Here is a 25,432-nt window from a genome sequence, read left to right on the forward strand (position 1 = left end):
CAAGGATAAGGTTTTTTGGCATAGGTCGATGTCGAAATGCCTTAGCCAAGTCACCGTTAAAATTTCCCTTAATGCTACCACTGTTCGAGTGACGTGACTTCATTTTATGTTAAATTTATGTAAAACACTGATATCCTGTTCAACTTTCTAAAATAAGTTGTTTTTTTTTCTTGTTTTGTTTTGCCTTAGTTTCTTTTTCCCCGTCAAGTTTTTCAAAGTGTTCCCACGTGATCGCATAAAAAATGTAAAACCTCATTAGAGGGAGGGATTTTATCTACAATAATACAAAAAAACTGAATTTTAAAAATTAATAAGGACAAAACTTTAAGACTGGATTAAAAAAAAAAAAAAAAAAGAATAGAATACGAATATCTAGTAGTGTTCACACGTGGTCTTGTATTTAGCCGGTGTAAGCAAATAGTCATTAGGAATTATCTCCCTTTAGTCTCTTTTACTACGACTTATTGTAAATGCAAGATTCGTGTTATACCAGTGATAGTCGTCTACATGTAAACTTTAAAGTTGAGCGAGCAATTTCAGCCACAAATGACGCTTTCCCAACAATTTGTAGGAAAATTAGTGAAACATCATCTTCTGCCCACGCGGCCATTCCTCTCAATTTTTTACTACCATAATTCATCTAGCAATAAACATCGGCGGAAACTTGAAAAGATTTTTCTCACCAACATGCCCAAGTCACAAGGACCAACGACAAACAAGGATAAACTCCGACATGTGCGCTACAGGGAACAAATCGGAGGGAAATTACCTGTGCCCGGGAAGATCGAACTTCAGGTGATCGGAAGCGGTGGTAGGGGAACACCTCGATCAATTATTCTTCAAACAGAACATCTCCGGTAAGTTACGAGACTGGCAAGCAAAAGTAACGCAATCTTAGATTGGCCAGGAAGGTTAGAGGAAGTCTGAAGTTTCTCTTGTAGATTGCCGATCTACAAGAGAAATTTCAGGCTTCCTCTGACCTTTCTACAGAAAACAAATCGTCGGCAAATTGCTTTACCAAAGTAAAAATAAATTGCTTTGGTGCTAATGTACTTACTGAACCGGCACGACTGCACGAGTATCATTGTTTTTAACTGATTTCCCAAATTAAACTAATTAATGTTTCTATGAGTAATAATTACCGATTTCTTTAATTAAGACATTAAAAAAAAATGAAAATATAAAAAAAAGAAGTCATATTGTATGTATCCGTTATGGAATGAAGTTCCCCTAAAAGAATTTGACTTAATTTGATCAAATTTAGTTTTTTGTTTGTTGTTTGTTTTTTTTAACCGCGAAAAAAGCAATTGGTCAGTTTTTACGACGTGCCCCGGCTGCTTCGCCCCAGAACGGCTTTCGAGGTTGGGGGGTATTCAGAAAGCCGTTCTTAACATGGGGAAGATTTGGCGTTTAGTTGTACAAATATCCTCAAACCAGGTAATCACTAAAAGGGACTCTTAAAGATCGACACCGGTATCGGCAGAAGTTTGTTTACATGTTTTACAAACTTTAAATAAGTAAAATATAATCACATAATTATTGAAAATGTGATCATCAATGTTATTAAAATTTGATTTAAGTTAACCACGTTGTTTTACAAATAATGCAAGATAAAGTTTTAAAACGATTAAATATATTTTATTTTATAATTTAATATTAAAAATATTGAACAATAAAAATAAAATCTTGAGTACTTATGCATTTTGTACTATTGTGCTGAAATAATATTTTGAAGGCCATTCTTAACACGAGGAGGGTGTTTTGTAACTATTCTGTGCTTCCAACGTACCATTTAAAAAGACATCGTGAATCTTTAATTTAACCTGGAAAAAAAAACTATTTAAAAATAGTGTGGTACCAAAAATGCATAAGCACCAAAATTTGGTTTAATGTTATAGTAGATATTGTTGTTCTCAGATGCATACGAGGGAAGATGGTATCACCCTATTTTTATAGTTTTTTTGTTTTTTTTTTCAGTTTAAATTCAAGTTTCACGATATCTTTTTAATTATTATTAAATTGTAAAGTGGAAGCACAGAATAGTTACAAAACACTCTCACCTCCTCATTAAGAATTGCTTTCAAAATAATGACATTATTATTTCAGCATGGCACAAAAAATACATAAGTACCCAAAATTTTATTTTTATTGGTCAATGTTTTTAATTTTAAATTATAAAATAAAAAACATTTAATCATTTTAAAACTTCATCATGCATTATATTTTTTAATTCGGTAAACATAGTTACTTTAAATTAAATTTTAATCACATATATGATCACAGTTTCAATAATTAAGTGATTATATTTTTACCCATTTAAAGTTTGTAAAACATGTAAACAAACTTCGGTACTTGTACAGTTTAGTCAAGACATTAAAAAATGAAAATATCGAAAAAAGTTTAAATTGTATGTATCCGTTATGGGACGAAGTACTGTTCTCTGAAAAAAAATTTCGGGTTTGTAGTGTCAGAAATTTCGTGAAAATAGTGAATAATTCCACCCCATCTTTCCAAGCTTATAACTCCTCGAAAAATGTAATTCAAGCCCTAATTTTTTTTTTCAATTAAAGGAGTAAGGACCAAGGTTTTATTTAAAAAAAAAAACAAAACAAAACAATGTGTTTTTTTTTTTTTAAAAAAGGTTTTAAACTTCGGACTTTACAGGTAAATTTCTAAAAAACTGATTTTTTTTTTGTTTTAAATTTGAATATATTATTTATTGACCTTTTCTCTTCAATTTGTGATATATAAAACTATTAAACATAAATTAATTATTTACTTTTTAATAGACATTTCAAAATTAGAGGCGTAAATTATTCGACCCCCTATCTTTCTAAGCTTATAACTCCTCGAAAAATGTAATTCAAGCCCTAATTTTTTTTTCAATTAAAGGAGCAAGGACCAAGGTTTCATTAAAAAAAAAAAAAAAAGACAAAAAGAAAAAATGTGTTCTTATAAAATAAGGTTTTAAACTTCGGACTTTACAGGTAAATTTCTAAAAAACTGATTTTTTTTTTTGTTTTAAATTTGAATATATTATTTATTGACCTTTTCTCTTCAATTTGTGATATATAAAACTATTAAACATAAATTAATTATTTACTTTTTAAGAGAAAGTTGAAAATGGGGGGGGGGGCGTGAAAATGGGGGGGCGTGAATTTAAAAAAAACGTTTGTCTAAAATATTATATTCGGTTTATTGGAAAGAACATAAAATTTCACATTGACCCTGAAAATATCGTAAAAATAGAATCAATAGAAAAATTTTGATAGATTTTTAAAATTTAAAAATATTGAGTTTAAAAATTGAAAAATATTGAGTTCGGAAAATTCATTACTGTTTTAAAAAAAAATAAAAATATTTTTATTACTTTTAAAACAACTGTAATAGTTTATTTTGGAAGTATAATCCATAAAGAAAATAAATAACCCACTTTTAACAGAGAAATTACGAGATTTTTATATTGTATTCGCAGTTTCGTGTTAGGGGTGTCAAAAATTCCTACAAAAATTCTGATACTGCTACAGATTCGAAAAAGTTGTCAAAAAAACAAATATAGAACAAATAAATGTTATCAAAGGCAAGATAAGTTACTTTTCTGCCAGACTGGATATATTTTTTGTGTTTTTATTCAATGTAACATATTTATTCAGCTCGAAAAACATACAGTGTTTACCGATGTATTCGAAAATTCAAGATGGCGTCTCACACCCTCTTTAACACCGTAAGTATGGAAAAAGGTGTTATAAATAAAAAAAAACTATACAAAATACTATTAAAAACCCGCCGAATATATGTCAAGCTATGTCACGGTAACATATATTGAGCGAGTTTTTAACAGTATTTTATCCGGTTTTTTATTTATAACATCTTTTCCCACACTTACCGTGGTAAAGAGAGAATAAGACGCCATCTTGAATGTTCGAATACATCGCTAAACACTGTATGGTTTTCGAGCTGAATAAACATGTTACATTGAGTAAAAAAATATATCCAGTTAGGTAGAAAAGTAACTTATCCTTTGATAACATTTATTTGTTATATAGTTGTTTTTTGACAACTTTTTCGAATCTATGTGTACAGTAATACAAACCGCCGAGCAAAATGTTCGATTTTTAGGAAGAAAAGTTAGTATTTAGAGATGGGGAGGGGGTGTAAGCGCTTTAACTAGAGTTATCTCCCTTTGTCATTTCTAAAATTCAAACAATTTTTTTTTTTAATCCAAGATGGTCGCCTTCAACACGCTCTCATAAAAACGTGTTTTTCTGCTGTAAAAAAAACAAAAAAAAACTACTTGATGAAATTAAGTGAAATTTTTTTTCGGAGAACTTCGTTCTATAATGGATACATACAATTTAAACTTTTTTTTCGATATTTTCATTTTTTTAATGCCTTGACTAAACTGTACAAGTACCCAAACTTCTGCCGATACCGGTGTCGACTTTTAGCATCCCTTTTAGTGATTACCTGGTTTGAGGATATTTGTACAACTAAACGGCAAATCTTCCCAGATCACAAGGTAGCCATGTTTCGGTTAACATGAGGGAGGGAAGCTTTGTTAACTATTCTTTGTTTTCACCTAAGTTTTTTAGGTGCTAATGCACTTATTGATCCCCACTATTTTTTAAATAGTATTTTAAAGTTTTATGATGTCTGTTTTTATTAAATTGTGAAGTTAAAGTACAGAATAGCTACAAAACACCCTCCTCTCTCCATGTTAAGAATGGCTTTCGAAGTAATAACGTTATTATTTCAGCACGGATCAATAAGTGCACTAGTACCGTTTTTTAAAAACAATATCACTTATTTGCTTATGTTGAAAATAATAATATATCCAAACAATTATAAAAGTTCACCGAGTAGAACAACTGCTGTTTTAAGTAAAAAAAAAAAAAAAAAAAAAGTTTTTGTCTACACATGTTGGACGCCAGAAAGATTATCGGTAATGTTGCTAAATAGGGTTTGCAGGTAATATAAGAAAGAAAAAGACATTCAAAATGTTTCTTATCGTAAACATTATTATGTGAGGAGTCATTTCGGTACTAGTGCACTTATTGATCCGTGCTGAAATAATAACGTTATTAAAGCCATTCTTAACATGAGGAGGGTGTTTTGTACCTATTCTGTAGTTAGCTTATAATTTAAAAAACAGATATCATAAAACTTTAATTTTAAAATACTATTAAAAAAATAGCACGGATCAATAAGTGCACTAGCACAATCATTTTGAGTAAAAATTTAATTTATTTTACCAATATAAACTCGAAAAATGCACGATTTGTGTAAACATTTTAATCTTGTAAGAATCAATATGGATGTCATCATCAATTTTGTAAGCATGAAACAACCTTGCGATCATCGAAAACTAAAATCGAGTGAAACGGAACGAAATGCAAGAAAACAAAAGGATATGGCAAATAATTTAAACAACTTTTAAACAATTTTTGTTTTAAATTAATATTTTTATATAATTTCGACTGATAAATAACTTAAACAACTTTTAAAAGATGACAGGAATAACCAAAAAACGGCTGGGCAAGCCTTATTACAAAAACGCAAATCATTACAACCCTCCTCTCTCCATGTTAAGAATGGCGACGACCACGGAAATTCATAAAGTAATTCATTTGAAAATAATGTCCTAATATTTAGAAAAATACTTGTCGGCTGTTTCTGGTTCTTCCTGTCATCCACCAGGCACACCAGAGAAACTTTGTGGAAATCGCAGGTTCATAAATGCAGAAGTACAAATTTCTATAAATAATTTTCTAAATATTAAAAATATATATTCATCTCCATATATAATATTTTGATTGCAGAAATTCCTCTTTGGAGCAAAGTACTATAGGTTTGCACCAACAGATGCCGTATAGAAATTTATTATGTCTAGACTATTAGCCACTATCTTATATAACTTTAGAACGCCATTTTAGACACATTTGGTTGCTATAATAAAATCCTACATTCCATCTTAGGAGCAACGTTATCACCATCGCAACCATCTTTAGATGAAGTAGTTCCTATTTTTCCCTCTAAATAACAAGTCCTCTTACCACTCCCAGTAATCACCAGGAAGTATTTTGCACTTTGGACAGGTATAGGGTTGCACCCTTCGTAACTAGATCATAAACTCACAGACATAGCATAATATTTCCCTTTATTTCAAAATAACGATGTTAGCATGCTAAACAAATGCTAATGTACCATTCAAACATGGCATCGCAATTGTTTGCTCGCTCGCTTCGTACATTTGTTTCAGTAATTAATTATATTTTTTCAAACATAGTTATGTTTATTTTTTAGGTAATTCATTATATATACTTTATTTAAACCTGCACAATCTACTGGATTCTCTCGCTGTATATATTCTTCATAACAATCTCTCTCTCACTTTGGAGACAAAACAGCAAACATTTATTTATTTCCTCTCTCTCTTGCTCGGTTTGTATCTTGCTGAATATATTCTTCCCATTTTAAAACTGTTAAACTATTTTATACTTAACTATGTTTTTTTTTTTACCATCATTATATAGAAACACATAACCCTTCTTTAGCAATTTATTTTTTATTTTTTATCACATATCTTTTCAAATAACTATGTTAATAGACAGACCTGCATGCGTATTTGAAAATTAGGATCTGGTTTTAGTCACAATTACGATTTTTTTTTTTTTTTTAACACGATTACTTACGATTTAAGATAAATTTCATTACATAGAGAATTTAATTCGGAGTATTTTGCTTAAATTTCTTTTCCAGACTGATTTTCGACATTGCGCCCATGTTTTTTGTGGGGATAAATTTGAACATTGACTCCACAATTTTCTTTGGAATGACTACTTTTACCGGTTTTCTACAAGTACAATGGTGATTAAGAAAACCCTCATTCCAATTTTGCAGAGACAAATACTTATAGAGATGTAAAGACCTGTATGATGCACTGTAATCCACTGGCTGCCAGGTTTTTACACACGTGCGATAAAAAAAATCTACTTCATTCCTACAGACACTACCACCCCATAATGTTTGTTTTTTTTGTTTTTTTAACATTAGCATTTGTGGGTGGGTATGCTGACACTGATTATCATGGTTAAATTTGGGGGAATTTTTTTTTCCACATACTCCTCCTCCAATAAAAGGGGGGGGGGTCTACTCTGAAAGTCATTCTTTACATGGGGATGTTGGGGGTGTCTATTCCGAAAGCCATTCTTAACATGGGGAGGTTGGTGATGTCTAGTCCAAAAACCATTCTTAACATGGCAATACTCAAAGAAGTGAAGTGAAAAAAGTCATAATTGTTTTGTTTTACACATTAAAAAAAGACAACATAAATCTGGAATTTACTTTAATACTATTGGTGGAGGATTTGAAGAACAAACGGAAACAGCTAGGAGTAATACCACTGATTTAGATCCCTCTAAACGGTTCATACAGTGAGAATCCCTAACCTCTAAAACTCTTGATTTTACTTTCCATTATTATTCTAATGGACCATTTTTCGTAATTTTATTAATTCATGCTGATTTATGCATTTTTTAAATTACTTTTTTTAAATTCAAACAGTACCTGCATGTTATTGCCCAAAACTATCACTAAGCACCAGAGAAAGCCAGCTTATTTCATTTTGGCCATGGTCGCCAGTGTCAGTGTTCAGGGAAGGCAGTGACCACCAACAACAACCGTAGTTTACTTTTTTGTGAGGAGGTGGGTAACGCCAATTAACAGTCCCTGCTAGTATGGAACTAATTTAAATTTTTCACAAATTTCATCTCACAATTTTATCATAAATAATGTATGATAAAACAAAGTAGCTATCATCGATTGAATTTTGAAACCGAAACTTTTTTTTTTGTTTTTTTTTTTTTTGCTATCAGAAGAGATTTTAATAAAAAAAAACCTTGAGTTGGTATTCCAATCCACAGAGGTTCGAAAAAGTTGTCAAAAAACAAATATATAACAAATAAATGTTATCAAAGGCAAGATAAGTTACTTTTCTACCTAACTGGATTAAAAAAACAAGTAATATTAAGCGCTACCGAAGAGCAAGAAAAAATGGTAGTGATGTCTTTGAAGACTTGACAAAGTCTTCAAAATAAGAAATAAAAAAAATGGTGTTAAAAACCCATCCAATAAATATTACCATGACGTGCAGTTCTAAGAAAGAAGCTTTGTTCATGGAATCTACATTTTGATTTAGGCACAGATAAAGAGTGGGGAAAATTTTTGACAGTGGATTCAGCTAGACGGGTGTTTTTCATAAAAGATTGGTGAGGGGGGACCAGAGATTGGAGTTCAGACGAGCACCTGCCATGGAAATAACGATAAAACAAAGATAGGCTCACAATGTCTCTTCTGTGGGAGAGAGGTTGCAGGGAAGAGAAAAGGGCATCCCCCGCTAAGCCACAAAGTCTATTTTGTACTCTCTCAAGGCAGGATAGGCTGTTTTTAGCAGCTCCTGCCCAGATATGGCAGCAGTATTCCATCCTTGGACGTACTTGGCTTTTATATAGATAGAGAATTACATCAGTAGTGAGATATCTTCTGAAGCGGTAGAAGGATCCCACCATCTTTCCTGCGACCTTGGCAACAAACTTGATGTACGTGTTCCATTTCAGATCAGGAGTAAAGGTCAAGCCCAGAAGCTTGTCAAAACATGGGGCTTTTCCTAGACGAGAGCCATCCATTTCAATTGATGCCAGATGGGGATCAGAGCGTTGATGATGTAAAGATAGGAGTTTGGTTTTAGATGCATTAAAGGTAACCAGCCACATCTTCCCCCACTGAACCACGCACTCAAGATTAGAGGAGAGAGAATCAGAGAGAACTTTGTCATTTACAGCCTTTGATGTGTTCCCGTAGATGGTCGTGTCATCAGCATAGATGTCAACGAATGATTTAAGTATGTGTTTAGGGAGATCATTGATGTAGCTCAGGAAGAGAGTTGGGCCCAGGATTGACTCTTGAGGGACTCCAGCATTAATACTGCAAGCCTCTGATTTTTGTCCATCGACAATTACTTTTATGAGCCTATCAGAGAGAAATGATTTAATGATAAAGAAAACATTTCCAGTTATACCGTAGCTGGAAATCTTGTGAAGTAGGCCCTTATGCCATACCTTGTCGAAGGCCTTTGATATGTCAAGAGCAATTGCCCTAGAAAGGAAGCCTTTGTCAAGAGATTCACTAATCCTATGAGATACAAATGTTAGCACATCTGCGGTAGATCTTGCAGATCGGAGCTGAGGTGGTTGACTATTTCTCTATTTAATATGGATTCCAGCAACTTACTCATAACACACAGGAGACTTATTGGTCTGTACTGAGAGGGAGATGACTTATCACCTGAATTCTTAAATACAAGGCATACTGATGAGGTTTTCCAGGGTGTTGGAAAACACTTCTCCTTAAGGCAACGCTTAAACAGTTTGGTAAGTATGGGAGCAAGTTCTGGTTGAAGCTTTTTTAACACTATAATTGGGATGCCGTCAGGGCCAGTTGCTTTAATGAAATCAAGGTTCTTGATTAGCTTGGTGACCTCATGCACAGATATTTGTATGTTACCTAGCATGTTCCGTGTTATAGGAGGAAATATGGGGAGTTGATGGCCTTCGTCGCATAATGTAGAATTAGCTGCAAAGTTCTTTGCAAATAGTTTGGCCTTGTCTGATGCTGACAAGATGACCTCTGGTCCATTGATAATGGTTGGGATAGAACGCACACTTCTGTTCAGGATCCTATTTGTTATTTGCAAATGTGTATTTTTTTGTGTATGTCCGGCAAAGGCTTTTTTCGGGGTGGGTTAGGATTGGTTGCTCATTCTTATAACTTTTTATATGCTACCAAGATGATAATATCTAAGGTTTATGAAATGACTCAGCGAGTATCTTTAATTTGGGCAACTTTTACATGTGATTTTTTAGCCATATTTATTGGCCCACGCATGTGTCTTTGGCTGTTCAGTATAAAAAAGCAAAACTGAAACAAACCTCGGCACTCATGCGGTACGTCCAGAAAAGCAATGAGCGCTTTGATCAATGTCAGTGAAAACCGTCATATCGGACAATTGCTATTCATTTGGGCTCCCCACCCCCAACAAGTTGGGGTGTAGGATGGCGTGATGTTTGACCTCAATAAAATCAAGCACCTGTTTGAACTCATTCACTTTTTAATTGCTAAATTTAACGTCTTACATTGCTTCCATCGCTGTAGCGCAGTTGTATGTTGTCAGCCTATTGGCTTCAAGGCTCTGGGTTTGAGCCTACTTGCCACCAACCCCCTCCTCCCTTTCTGTTCTTTTACACCTACAAAAGATTTTTTTTTCTATTTTTAAAGTTTTAATATCGCTGTTTTTTTGTTTTATTTTTTAAAGAAGTTTAACATCGTTTTTTTAATATTGAAATAGAGTTAAGTTTCCATTTTGTTCTGCTTTAACCCCCCCCTAACACACACACCTCCAAACATCCAGGCAACGCCCCCCCCCCCGCTAGTACACCATAAAAGCACTTTTCTCTCTAACTTGTCTTGGCAGCATCAAGCCACTACCAACAATTTTCCCTATTCTTTATCTGTGTTTAAATCTAAATGCAAATTCCATGAACAAAGCTTCTTTCTTAGAAATGCTTGCCGGTGGAACTCCATTCCACTGGCCTGCTTCTCAGCTTACTGCAACATTTTTGTCTTTAAGTCCAATGTAAACAATTTCCACCACTAACAATCTCTACGCTGTTGTCTGGTAGATGACCACTTTACACTCATTAACCCTTATCCTTGAGTGGCTTGATAAGTGGTGACTCCCTTGTAAAGTAAAAAAAAAAAACCAGTAAAATAATAATCCCAAATTGTAAATTATGGCTCTCTCTCTATTGAACTTAAAAATCAACTTCAAATAAATAAATTTTCTGACAAAAATATTTGTATATCACTGATCGTACAAATGTCTTTCCTTTGAATTAGACATTAGGAGTCATCATCACTTTGACCAGTGTTTGTCTCTGGTATCACTAGGTTAGTATTCGAATCCTGTTTTCCTTTCATAGTGCTATTCACTCCTATGTTTAGTAGGTTATGGACAAAATTATACAGTGATAATTCTATCTGTAATATTTATACTGGCAGTTTCAAAAGGTATGAGAAAGCCTATCCATTGTACTAGGAAAAATCAGTAAAGCTTCATATTCAATCGACAGACTAATGGCAAAAAATAGGAAATATGCAAATATTTATAAAAATGGGTGTGTGCTGACAAAGTTTTGAAAAAGATATCCGCACCCAACCAGCTCACTTGCCAAAGAGAAAAACTTCTTTTTTCAGCACTACATGTCGCTGCAGACTTTGTGTTCATTACATCATATCCTGACTTACACCTTTAATTCTAATTTTTAACTTGTAATAAAATTTTCCACTTTATCTATTTAATCTAATCTTATGTAGAAAATACTGGTTTTAATGCTACTTTTCACACTCCCACGTCCAGTATCACTGCGTAAGAAAGGCTGTTTAACATTTGCTATGAGTTAAATTTACACATAAACTGAATCTCTGGCTTTACAATACTTCTGAACAGTGTTTTGTAGGACAAGAGAGGAAATTATCTTCCATTGAAATAAAATCTGTTTTTTTATTTTTTATTTATGCAGGTATCTTTTTAACTGTGGAGAAGGAACTCAGAGAATTGCTACAGAACATAAGTAAGTAAACTATTACAGTTTTGCTATTATTAATCAAATTTTTTTCTTTTTCTCTTTCATTATGTATTTTTTTTTTTTTTTTTTTTTTAATGAAATTTCCTTCAGATTTGCTTCAATTCATTCAATGTCTTTTTTGATTGTTTGATAAAAGTATTTTATTAATCATCATTTAAAATTGTTGAATGTAAAGAGTTAGATCAAAGGGAGATAATTTTGTTTTCCTTACAGATGACTAATTCTCTCCCACTGCAAGAACTATGACACCAGGGGTTGAAAGTGAGATTGAGAAGTCAGTGCACTTAAAGAGGAGCACTGACCTGCAAAACGTTCCTGGGCAGCTCCATCTGCATTCCCCCGATAGGGGCACCTCAAGAAATTAGCAATAAACTAAAAGAGCATAAAACATAAAGAAATATTATCTTTATTTATTTTTTTAAATCAATCCATTAGAACTGTAGTTATGACCATTTCGAACTATCGTGATCAAAGTTAGCCTTATAATGGATGTATTTAGTATTAAAACTGCTAAAAATTGTAAATTTGTATTTTCTTGATTAAACCAAGGGTTGTTTCCGTAATTTAGCAATTCTGGGTGCAAAAAAAATGTTTCTGAAAGTTGTGGAAGTTGTCTTCTGTTTAGGCATGTCCACATGTGTTAGACCTTTGGAAATCAAAACAGTTCAGGGTTAGGGCTAATGAGATGGTTAATAATTTTACGGATGTTTATATCAGTTGTTAGAAGTCAGAGCGTAAATAAATTCAAAGTGTTTAAAGAATAGCAGCAGCTGTCAGATGGTAAGTATTTGCTTGGTTGCACATCTTTGATCATTTCCAGTCAATGTTCTGAGAAAGATGGGGATTGCAGACAGCTGATACAAATTTTGTGTTTTTACATACGAATCATCACTTATCAAAAACTTGAGGGTAAGGGTTAATGAGTGTACAGTAGTCACTGACACAAAAGTATTTTGATAGTTATTGGTGGAAATGGGGTAGAAATGGATTATTGGTGGGGGGGGCAGCTCATTAATAACTTGTTTCCATTGGACTTGAAGACGACCATATTGTAGTCAACTGGAAATCAGGCAAGTGGAACAGAGTTCCACAGGTGGGTAGTTCTCGGAAAAAAGCTTTGTTCATGGAATTTGCATTTAGATTTAGGCACAGATAGAGTAGTAATACCAAACGACGTACCAATTAGTGCTGGACAAGGTACATTTTGCTACTTAATCTGACATAGTTTTCAAATCAATGATTAATAGATTTCTTCTACATGTAATATATAAAAGGCAAAATGGGCAGAAGCATTTATGTTTGTCCACCAAAGGCTTTTTGGCCTCGGGGTTCTCGCATCGGTTAGATTCCACAAGAAGTTTTTGTATACTTCCCAGATTGTAATATCTCAGATTTGCAAATGGACATTGTCTCTCTCTTATTTTTTTTTTTTTTGATTGAGTTAAACAAAATTCCCACCATGTCGTCGTCTCAAGTGTTTGTCTTTTATGTTCTTTTCAATAATGTTTGATTTGAGTTCATTTGCTGTAAAGAAAAAATAGTGTGATATTGCTAGTTAGAGAGTAAGGGGAAACTGTTGATGATCGTTGTCACTAGACAAGCGTATTTTGTGAAAGTTTGGCAAGGGGAGACTATAGATTGAATCTTAGACAACCACTTGCCATGAAAATGACAATAGAGCAAAGCCAGGCTTGCAGTGTCTCTTCTATGTGAAAGAAGTTGCAGGGAGGAGAAAACGGCATCATCTACTAGGTCTCAAAACCGGTTTTGGACTTTGTCAAGGCAAGCTTGGGTGCTCTGAGCAGCTGCTGGCCAGATATGGCAACAGTACTCTATTTTAGAACGTATTTGGCTCTTATACAACTAGAGGATTTTATAAATGTATGTAAATTTATTTTATAGCGATTGAGCTTCATCTGAAAAATAATTTGCAGTCTTGATTTCTAATTTTTTTTTTTTTTTTTTTTTTTTTTTTAAAGAATCAAGCTCTCACGATTAGAAAACATCTTTATCACACACAACAGTTGGGATAACATTGGTGGACTATTGGGTAAGCCTTTATTTTTCTACTTTTTAAATAATGTTGTCCATATTTTTATAATATAAATAATATAGATATTACTAATAGATTTTTTAATGTAAAGACTGTTAGAAATAAATATATTCCTTCAATATAATTTGAAAAATAAAATAAAATATAAATAAATAAATAAAATAACATTACAATTTGTCGCTTATGTTAATTTTTATGAATTAACTAGACTACCTGTGACCCGTTGGGTCATTATGTTAGCTATGGAATTAATATATGAGCGTGACACTTCAGATGTAAAGAAAATAGTTTTTTGTGACATAACAGAAACATTTCTATGAAAGTATATCAAAACGAAAAAAGAATATAGATAGATTTCTATGAGGCGTTCTGTTTATAATTGTTTATTTAAATAAAAAAAACAAAAAAACTTACAGCCATTGAATTATAAGTGGTTTGCTATACTTATAGGTAAATGTGCACTGAACAGATACCATAATACTTAAAGTTAAATTCAAATTTTGATATATCTTTTAATTTAAATGCAAAAAAAATACAATTGGGATACTGAAAACGTATATAGTAAAACAATGTTTTATAACCGCGTTGATTATTTATTTGTAACGCAAATTAAGAAAAACACATTTTCGAGATTATTTATTTATGTTGGTAGTGTAGAAGAAAATATATGAATGTTTTTTAAGAAAGTTGTATAAAAAAATGGAGAATAAATTAAAAAAAAAAAGGAAGGTGGTGGGTAAATCGCCATTGTAAAATGCTCTTATGGTTGTCAATGGGTTAAAGTAGATTTATTTGTAAGAAAATTGCATTAAAATATCTTAAACCTAATATGGAAATGAATGATGGGAATAAAATGCAGAAAGTATTAACAATTGTTTATTTGGATAATTTAAACGCGAAAAAAAACAATTGGGACGCTGAAAATGTACACAGTAAAACAATACGTTTTATTGTCGCGTTAATTATTTGTTTATGTATGCATGCGCAACTGGAAGTCGTAAACTGGATGTTGGGTTGCAACACCCTTTACAAGATCATTTGAGTTTTATATAAATTAAAAGGACATTTTTTATTGGTTAAAATGAACAGCTGTCTTTTGCGCTTGTATTAATTAAACAGAATTTTTTTTAAGTGAATATATATATATATATATATATATATATAAAAATTCTTTCAACAAGAAAAGACAACAAAAATCTTTCTAAAGACAGACAGTACTTTAAAAAGCATCGTTATTACCAAGGTTTTTGAAAATGTAAAACTTTCTTTGAAAGAAAAGATAAGACCAAAGCTAAGTGTTGATTTAATTGTACTTTGTGTATGTGTGTGTGTATATATATATATATATATACACACACACACAGTAGCGTCCAAAACTAAGGGATAAAGCGTTAAAACCTAATATTTGTTAGAAATAAATAACAACTGTGAAAAGCTGAAATTTTGACAACTGGTAGTCCTTATCATCCATAATAGCATACTAAAATTTGAATCATTTGCAAAGGATAGAAAAAGAATTATAACAATTATTTATTTTCAAAATGGGAACGTCCAAAAGTAAGGGACATGTAAACAGTATGCTATATTCAAATTTTTTGATTTCCTCTAAAGAATAAGTCTTACTTAGTCATTTGTAAACGTTGTATCAGCCGGCACCATGGCGAAACACCCAAAACTTGATTACTCCATGAGAAGCTATTGTGAAGCTACACAAGGAAAAGCACACAATTAGAGAGATTTCCGAGAGTGTTGTAAGCAGGGTTGTTAAATCCTACAATGATACTGGCAAAATAGTGCTTTTAAAACTGGCAGACCCCGAAAAACTTCGGCAAGAAAAGATCGAATAATGCAGCGTATGTCATTAAAGGACCGTTTTAAGTCTTGCACAGAAATTAAAAAGATTATAAATAGTACCTCATGTATTAATGTGTCAAGACAGACTGTTTCTAGATGACTGCAAGAAATAGGGCTGTTTAATCGAACCCCAGGGAAGAAACCACTTGCTAGTTCGAAGAATAAGAAGAGATTAGAGTTTGCAAACAGGAATGTAATTTGGACATATGAAAATTGGGCAAAAGTATTTTTCAGTGATGAAAGCAAGTTTAATTTGTTTGGAAATGATGGAAAAACAATGCAAAGATATGTACTTGTGAAAGATTAAGTGCAAAGTGTACTAAGAAAACTGTCAAGTTTGGGGGCGGAAGCGTCATGGTATTTGGAATGTTTTCTAACCAAGATACAACACCTCTTGTCCGGTTACAAACTCGTGTAAACGCGTAGATCTATAAAACATTGTTCAAGATCATGTTGTGCCAATCATACAGAATCAGGTTTCGATAGGGCTACATTTATGTAAGATAATGCCCCATGTCACAAGACAAAGGTGGTAATGAGTTACCTTAGCAAGCAAAATTTCGAAATTATGGATTGGCCACCGCAAAGTCCTGACTTAAATCCAATAGAAAATCTTTGGAAGACCTTAGGAGTGAAAGTTATGGAAAGAAATCCCACTAACACGGAGGATTTGTGGGTGAAGCTTCAAGAAGAATGGTCTAAAATTAGTATCGAGGATTGTCAAGAACTGATTCGTTCTTGTAGTCAAAGATGTGCAGCTGTCATTGAGAGCAAGGGCTCATTTACTAAATATTGATTGTACATGTATTTTTATTTTTTTTTTGCTGTTTATAGTGTTTTTCTTATTTTTGGACGTTCCTATTTTGAAAGTAAATAATTTTTATAATTCTTTTTCTATCCTTTGCAAATGATTCAAATTTTAGTATTATATTATGGATGGTAACGACAACCAGTTGTCAAAATTTCAGCTTTTCGCAGTTATTTCTAACAAAATGTCACATAGCCCACTACACAATTCAGGTCATTACTTTTCCAATGAGCTGTCATTTGTTAAATTTATTCTATTGTTAAAATTTTATGACAATTGGTAAAAAAGAATATATTTTGTATATGGATTTTTACTGTTTACATTGTTTTTCTCAATGTTTTCTCTTATTTTGTTCCTATTTTGAAAATAAATAATTGCTATAATTTTTTTCTATCCTTATTATGGATGATAACGACTACCAGTTGTCAAAATTTCAGCTTTTCACAGTTATTTCTAACAAATATTAGGTTTAAAAATTTTGTCCCTTAGTTTTGGACGCTACTGTATATATGGCTGCTTTAAATATGTGCAATGATCTGCCTTGGCTAAGAGTTTCCTAAACTTACTCAGTGGACTTAACAAGATGCCATATTTTGCGGCTTCAAAAATTTCTACTTGTTTCTTGTACAGGTTCAGCAGGAATTGAAATATACCTTACTAAAACCTGATTGTCACAGTTGTTGAATTTCAAAATTCTTATTTAAACTAATTTTCCCAACAAAATAGGGTTGCTATATTAGCCTTTAAAAGGCTAAATTTGGCTAATTTTTTTTCTTATGAAGGTTTAATTTTTTAAAAATGGTATTGATTATGAGCACTTACTATGAAACTATTTTTCAGTCATCCTATGAATATTATTTCCTTTATTCTCATCATATGTTAGTATGCCAGAACGCTACAGTAAAACTAATAAAGATAAAACAACTACGAAGGCAAGAGACCTCAGCTTTTTCCTTCTTTTCGATTCGGCTGCCAAGCTGAGCGGTCAACGGACCAACCGCTCCCTTTCGAGGCGCGCGCCCGTGCGCTTCACATCCCCTGCTACTATGTGTGGGGCAAGAGCCTACTGACAGTACATACACCTTACACACTTTCTCTCTCCATGGCCTGGATTGACTTTCTCATTCTCTACAACAATAGACTTTCCTTCTCACCAGTTAACAGCGAGAGACACACACCAAACTAAACACGTGCTGTACCCTTTTCTTTCATTTGTTTCTTCATGAAATAAATTCTAGTTTATTTATTTCAATAAACACATTGTTTGTTCTTTCTCAATTCAATTCATTTTTCCTATTTTGTACGACTGGGGGATATATATAATATATCCACCAGTCCGCTACAAACTGGTGACGCACGAACATGAGATGAACACGCATTTCCTTCTATACCACAAGTTCACAACAAACCGGCGACCAACCAATATGAAACGAACAAGCATTGTGGCCCTAACTTTTTTTAAATGAATTGTTTTATGCGAGACGCGTATTTTATTTGATAAACAAAAAAACGAACTTTTCAACAAAGAAAAACAAGTGAGCTACTACCGACAAGAATCTCAACAAGCAACAATGGCATTGAACCCCCTTTTCCTCTTCGCGCTTATGGACCTCGTTTTTTCAGAACACTTTCCCTTTCAGACAACTAGCACATCACCCCATTATTTGACTAAACACAAGCAATGTTGGGTATACAGACGGTGAGGAAAAAGAATTTCTCCAGCAGCGGTCGAACAACAATGACGGAACCCCTTGTCGGACTCGGCAAAGAAAAATAAACCCGGAGCTGTCGACTTCATACCGAATTTAAAAAAATTGGAGCTTGACAAACATTTTTTCACGGTTTCCTGACATTACTCTGCAACAAACGCGAGGAGCAAAATCACATGGGCCTATACACATTCTCTCCCGCACAGCAGATGCAATAACAAAGAAACTATTACAGGACATCCCGATCAACACATAGGAAGAAGTTGAAAAAAGGCAACAACAAAGTAACAATAACAGGACATCCCTATTAACACATAGGAAAAAGTTGAATCAACAATACGAGTTGAGATGCACCATGCACAGGGATAAACTCACAACTGGAAGTTTCGTTGACAGCTGGCAACTGGACACTCACCGTTCAACACGAACGAATGCGCAACAAGCGCCCGTACAGGCAATTTACACACACTACCGCAGACTCACTTACGAAGACACCGGCAACTTTACCCACCACGTCAACACAAACAAAAATTTTTCTTCCAAACGAACAATTCAATTCACTCTCCAAGCAACTTGTTGCATATGTCACCACAAAATAAAACAAAAAAAACAAACAAACAAATGTCAGCCCTAAAAAAAGAGTAAACACCTTTTCCACGTGTAAGTAAATACTTTTTTTTATGAACACACTCCATTTTTGAAACAACCACACCAACAGCAAAAAAAACAGGATGAAAAGTCAATTGCCCAAAACATTACTTATCTAAAAAAAAAAAAAAAAAAAAAAAAAAAAAAAATATATATATACACTGCATATTTTTTTTCCTGGGAAGGGGAGTATTGTGCAAGCCTGTTCTAGTCTCACACAAAACACGCATTCACATCTCAAGCCACTTTTCTTGTCATACATATACGCGCACACTTACACACACATGCATATATTCACGTACACTCACATTCATGTGCATACACACACACACGCTAACGTACACACATGTACGCATACATACGCGCACATGTACGCACACATGGGTAACGTCACTTCCCCTTAAAGGAAATCCACACATGCGCAAAAGACCACCAGAAACAACTACAAAAGCTGAGCTGTTTCCTTCTTTTCGATTCGGCTCCGGAGCTCAGCGGTTGACGGACCAATCGCTCCCTTTCGGGGTGTGCGCCCGCATGCTTCATGTCCCCTGCTACTATGTGTGGAGCAAGAGCCTACTGACAGTACATACACCTTATACACTTTCTCTCTCCATGGGCAGGATTGACTTTCTCACTCTCTCTCTCTCTCTACAACAATAGACTTTCCTTCTCACCAGTTAACAGCGAGAGACACACGTCAATTCATTTTTCCTATTTTGTACGACTGGGAGATATATATAATATATCCACCAGTCCGCTACAAGTGTTCATTAATTAATCATTTTTTATGGTTTCTTATTAGATGATAGGTTTTATTTAACTATTACACTTCATTATTTTTATGCTTTGTTTCTACATCATGCATAATTGTGTAAAATTTAGGATGAAAACGTTCTGGCATACTAACATATGTTGAGAATAAAGGAAATAATATTCTGACAAGATTGAGGGATTAAAAAGGAACAAATCAGGTTATATGTGCATCAACATATCATCTTTATTTCAAAACTTTTTCAGGATGATTAAATTGGGGCATATTAGATCACTGTGGTCAAGTTGTGGCTAAAGGAAGATTTATTTAAAAAAAAAAAAAAAAAGGAAAAATATCGTTTTTGCATTCCTTCTCAATACCAGCATATTTCCACAGCTTGCATAACCCCTCTCTATATAAAAATGTGTTACGTCTTAACGTAGAAAGTGAGCTTTTAGTTTACTTCTGGCTGCTCATAACTCTTGCTTCCCTTATTTTATTCATTTAGTCCTCAAATTTCATGGATGATATTTCTGACAAAGGAGAAAGAATTACTGTTTTCTGGATTGGAATCTATCCATCTAACACATTGTTTACTAGTTTATCACCTTGAAGTATTTTTTTATTTTTATTTATTTTTTTTTTCTTAGCTCCTCACATAAAATAGCTTTGTCTGGTCTGGAGCGATTTCCATAGAAAAAAAAAATCTTTCAATTTTATCAATTTACATATTCAAACAGCATCAAATTGCTTCAAATAAAACTTAATTATATGTTTAACATAAGAATACTTGATTTTTTTTTTTCTTTTTACAAAGAAGTCACCACTAATCAAGGCCCAAAGGCCACGCAAGGATAAAGGTTAATGAGTGTAAGGTGGTCAGTGAGACAACAGTGTAATGATCAGAAGTGGTGGAAGTCAGGTGGAATTTGATTATTTGAGAGGCCAGCTCAAAAAGAATTTGTTTAAATTGTACTTGAAAACATCAATGTTGTAGTCAGTTCGAAAGCAGGCCTGTGGAGTTTGTTTTAATAATTTTTAAATAGAAAGTTTCACAGGCAGGCAGTTCTAGGAAAGAAACTTTGTTCATGGAATTTGGGTTTAGATTTAGGCACAAACAGAACGTAGTAGAAATTGTTGATAGTGGTTGTAGCTAGACAAGTGGTTGTTGTGAATATTTTCCAGGGAGGGATTTGTGTTGAAGGTATATTTTTTGAAAACATTTTTAAATAAACTTTTTTTGTTGTTTGTTTTTTTTTTTAATTTAATTTATTTTATTTAATTGATACCTCTTTTGTTTCAGGTTTGGCACTTACAGTTGAAGGAATCAGTGTTCCAAAGATCACCATCCACGGACCAGCCCTGGTGGTTAGTTTCTAATTTTCTTGATTTTTGCAAGAGTTTCATCATTTGGGTGCTTGTGTAGATTAGTGATCTTTTAAACTGACGCATTTCAGGTGAAAACATTACATGTTGTTGAAATTAGTATAAATTCCAAAACTAATGATCTGGTAGAAAAATAATTACAAGTAAAAATAAAATTTATTGAGTTTTATTGTACGTTTTAATGTGGAAGAGTTGTGCAACCAATTCATTATGACAAACAAGGGATATAATCTTTGACTTTAATTAAGAGTCCACCATATACTTAAACACGTAATCTCAGAATGAAATGGTTAATGATTTCTTGTTAAACATACATCTAGCACATTTTCGATTTGATAATTTTCCATGATTTTTAGAATTTATATTAATTTCAGCATTACATGTAAGTAGGTAATAATGTTTTCACCTGAAATGCATCGGTTGAAAAAAATCACTAATCTACGCAAGCATCATGATTAGAGTAAATAACTGTGACCATTTGCTGGAAGAATAATGTATATATAACAATAAATAATAAAAAAAAATTTTGGAAATCAACATAAAAAATAATTAAAAATACAAATAGTGTTTATTTAGAATTACAACTGGTTAAAAGACAAAAATGCATAAAAAATCTTTATGATGTACGAACTTGTCACGGAATGAAGTGATATCCTCATTCCGTGACAAGTTCAGAAAATCACATAAATTGATACTTTTTTATTTTTAATTAAGAAAATCAAATTGTACGCTTTTTAGCAGTTAAAGTTTTAATTATTTTGATTACAAACAAAATCTGTAGTTGAATTGAATTGTCACTCTTGAATTTTGACAAAAGTTAAAACAATATGACCACTTCTGACCTCCTCGCTTTTTCATAAAATTTGATTATTTTTTTAATTTAAAAAACTCTACTTGATCAATTTACATGATTTTTGGAATATGACATCTTTGTTTCATGACGAGTATGCACATCACAAAGATTTTTTTGTATTTTTTTTTTTTTAACTAAGCATAATTCTAAATAAGCACCAAATAATTAAATTGATAACATACATAGCAGAAAATAATCCTCCTCTCCCCATGACATGCACCATACACACACACAGTCAGTCAAAAATCCAAGGGTTTTATCATTTTTGTTTTCTGCTTTTTAAGTCATAATCAATCCGAAGATTCTATTGTTGGCATTGGTTTCCCTGATATTTTTCTAGACCAAATTCTTTCTAGAAAGATATTGGGTACTTACGAAAAGGACCACGAGAAGGTTGCCAACATCCTAAGTTAAAGTGATTGTTGTAGAATGAACTAGATTCAAACTTAGAAAACCCAGGTTGTTAGTCCGTGTTGTTAACTGCTAGACCATTGGTACCTGCTATTTAACTGGTTTTATATAATACTGATCTTTTTTTTTCTTTCAGGAACAAACCATCCGAATGGCAAAAGCATTTGCTGAATCATCAAATATTCAAATAGGTAAAAACGATTTCTTATAGAAATGAACCTGTGATTGCTTTAATGGTTACATTTACAGACTGTCATGTTTTTATTTTTTTATTTTTTTCTAACGAGTCACTACTTATCAAAACTAAAAGCCCCTCGAGGATAAGAGTTAGTAAAATCGAGAGATTCTCATTTAAATGATGAAGAATATTGTGAGAAGATTGAAAAAAAAATGATTGGAATGGATAAAATTTAAGTTTTAATTACTTTGAATATAAACAAAATCTATGTAGTCGAATTGAATTGTCACCTTTGAATTTTGACAAAATTTAAAACAATATCACCATTCCTGGTCTCCTCCTCATTAATGACTCATGCGAATGGTTTATGACAAGTGTTGTCATTAGATTTTTTGAAGTAATTTTCTTTTCTATCTTTCACATTATGCATTTCAATGGGTTTATTGAAAATAGTTTAAAAAGCGAATTTTCCACATAAACAGAAAAACAGAACATTTCATAAGAAGTTAAAGATTGGAATTCAGGTACAGGAAGTTAGATCATAACAGGAAGTCAGCATAACAAAGAAGCAAGATTGATCCTGCCTCTTGAGTGTTCAACATTGAAGTGAATGGATGTCTTTTTCAGGCTCTTTCAACACCTCTGTAACGGATGGCTAACATATCTTGACATTTTGTAAAAAGCTTTCTCCAAATTAAAAAAAAAAGAAGCTAAATACAGGGTCTTCATTTTTCTTACCAAGATACTTCTCTTGCATTCAACTTAACAAGTAGACCTAGTATATCTTGTAAAAAAAAAAATAAATAAATAAATGCACAAAATTTTTACAATTGAATTAAACATTTTGTCTTTGAAGTTTACTCAATGGAATACAATCCATATGGTTTCCACGTAATTGTGTTTAAAGTTTTAAAGTAAAAAAAAATTGGCACTTCTATATTATACAAACAAAATATATTATTGAATTTCAAGTAAAACAAATGGTTACTATGTAATTGTCATTTCGCAAATAGTAACATATCCAAAAATTACAGAAAACGCTTAGGTAGAAAAATAATTATTAATGAAAAACTGCTTTCAATAAAGTTTACCTGGGGAATACATTTTGTCTGACATTTTGAATTACATTCGTCATGTGACATAAGCAACAGAACTTAATTATCTTCCCTGTCAAGTTATCTTTTTTTAGTAAGCAGAATATAGTGATTTCACTTTTTTTTTCACAAGTTTCTTTTTTCATTAATAATTATTTTTTTACCTTATCATTTTTCGTAATTTTTGAATATGTTACTATTCTAAACCTGAAAATTTTCTAGGTAATATTTATTTCACTTGAAATTCAATATTTTTTTTGTTTGTATAATATAGAAATGGCAAAAAATCAATTTAAAATTTTACAATCTTTCCTTAAATGCACATGTTTTCTTTGTTTTTTTTTTTAATCCAGATAAACGAGAAGTCGAGTTGGGTACATATGTAGATGCTGCTTTTCAGATTGAATATGTTCCGATTCATCGTGCAAATTTCACTTCGACTGTGAATTCAACAGCTCGCAAGCCTGCCAAATCTATGAAGTCTTTCACTCACAACAATAATACAAAAAATGCAGCAGACAATGACAAAGGTAAAAAATGTTTTCGGATTGAGATCTTTTTATCATTAACTGAAATAATACCCGTCCCAGAAGGGGTAAAATTAATTTCTGCCAGATCAGGCACTCTGAAGATATAGTTAGTGTTTTTTATTTCTTTCTCTTTGTAAAACTCAATCATGTTCTGCAATGTCAAAAACAAAAAAACAATTTTCCTCTTCAAAACAACCAAATCAAACACCATGAATGAATATATGAAAATATAAAGAACTTGAAGCATAAAAACTTTTTTTTTTTTCAAAATTGCTGGATTCAGCATTAAATGACCCGAAAAGAATTGCTTTGCTGTAAAACAAAACGGTTCTTATTTAGAATTTGATTTAATTAAAAAAACTAAAATAAAGACAAATCTTTATGATGTACATATCCGTCACAGAATGAAAATGTCATATTCCAAAAAGCACGTAAATTTTTTTTTTTTTTCTTAAAGAAATCAAATTTTATGTCTAGCGAGATGGGAGCCGCCATGTTGTTTTAGAATGTGTTAAAATGTTTGGAATATGACATCTTCGTTCTATGACGTGTATGTACATCAGAAAAAAATTTTCTGCATTTTTGCTTGTTTAATTAAGTTGAATTCTAAATAAGCACCAGTTTCTTTTCTAAAATTATATCATGAATGTTTTCGGTTTTGTTGAATCATCATCAAAGCATATTAACAAAAAAGCTGGAGAAAAGAAGAGAATTTCAAAAGGTAGTTGTGAAACACGCATGAAGTCAGATGTTTTCAGGAAAGAGACGTTAACAAATTAAATACTGTAATGCCAGAATTATATATATATATGTATATTATATATATATATGTATATATATAATTATTTTTATACTTTCAGTCATGGGCTTTTGTTAAGAGTCGCAAAAATATTTATAAACTGCTTTTTTTTTTTTTGTCCAACGAGATTTTGTTTAAAAATGATTTCTGAACTGTTTTTTGTTTGATTAAAAAAAAAAACAGTTTATAAATATTATTTTATGATAGTTTTTGTTTGATGTAAAAGAAAAAAGAAAAATAAATTATCAACACCTGATATTTGATTAGAAACAACTGTTCATAAACATATATTTATTATAAAGTTTGTAATTTTATAAAAGTTCAAATAAGACTGTCTGAATAAAATTTCCATTTTTATATTCGCTTAAAAAAAAAAAAAACTAACTTATATACAGTATTGGTCATCTGTACCTTAAAATTGATCTGATGTTGCTTTCACCGAATGGCATTGTAAACAAAAAGTGTAACTCTTAAAAGAAGCTGTTACATGTTTTTGCAATCATCAGCGCAGGAAGTGATAATTACTGCTGGTCGAAGGATTCAAGCTCTGCTACAAAGTCATCTTTGACTCGATTTGCTAGGATGCTACCCCTGGGCCAGCATTAGTTAACACAAAAATTAAGGAAAATTTAACATCTATAAATGCCAAATGCAAG

General features: G+C 32.3%; 1 protein-coding gene across 1 annotated transcript in view; it reads left to right on the forward strand.

The window, feature by feature from the left end:
• The first annotated feature begins 384 nt into the window (after window positions 1–384).
• LOC145303509 (zinc phosphodiesterase ELAC protein 2-like) overlaps window positions 385–25,432 on the forward strand; it is a 97,979-nt gene continuing 72,931 nt past the window's right edge. The window contains exons 1-6 of the mRNA XM_080144942.1: window positions 385–857; window positions 11,637–11,687; window positions 13,682–13,752; window positions 20,829–20,893; window positions 22,312–22,366; window positions 23,801–23,977. Coding sequence (XP_080001068.1) covers window positions 547–857; window positions 11,637–11,687; window positions 13,682–13,752; window positions 20,829–20,893; window positions 22,312–22,366; window positions 23,801–23,977 — 730 coding nt within the window. The 5' untranslated portion in view covers window positions 385–546. The remainder of the gene's footprint in view (window positions 858–11,636; window positions 11,688–13,681; window positions 13,753–20,828; window positions 20,894–22,311; window positions 22,367–23,800; window positions 23,978–25,432) is intronic.

This window comes from Euprymna scolopes, chromosome 19, assembly GCF_053919585.1.
Source record: "Euprymna scolopes isolate OS-2025 chromosome 19, ASM5391958v1, whole genome shotgun sequence".
Lineage (NCBI taxonomy): Eukaryota > Metazoa > Mollusca > Cephalopoda > Sepiida > Sepiolidae > Euprymna > Euprymna scolopes.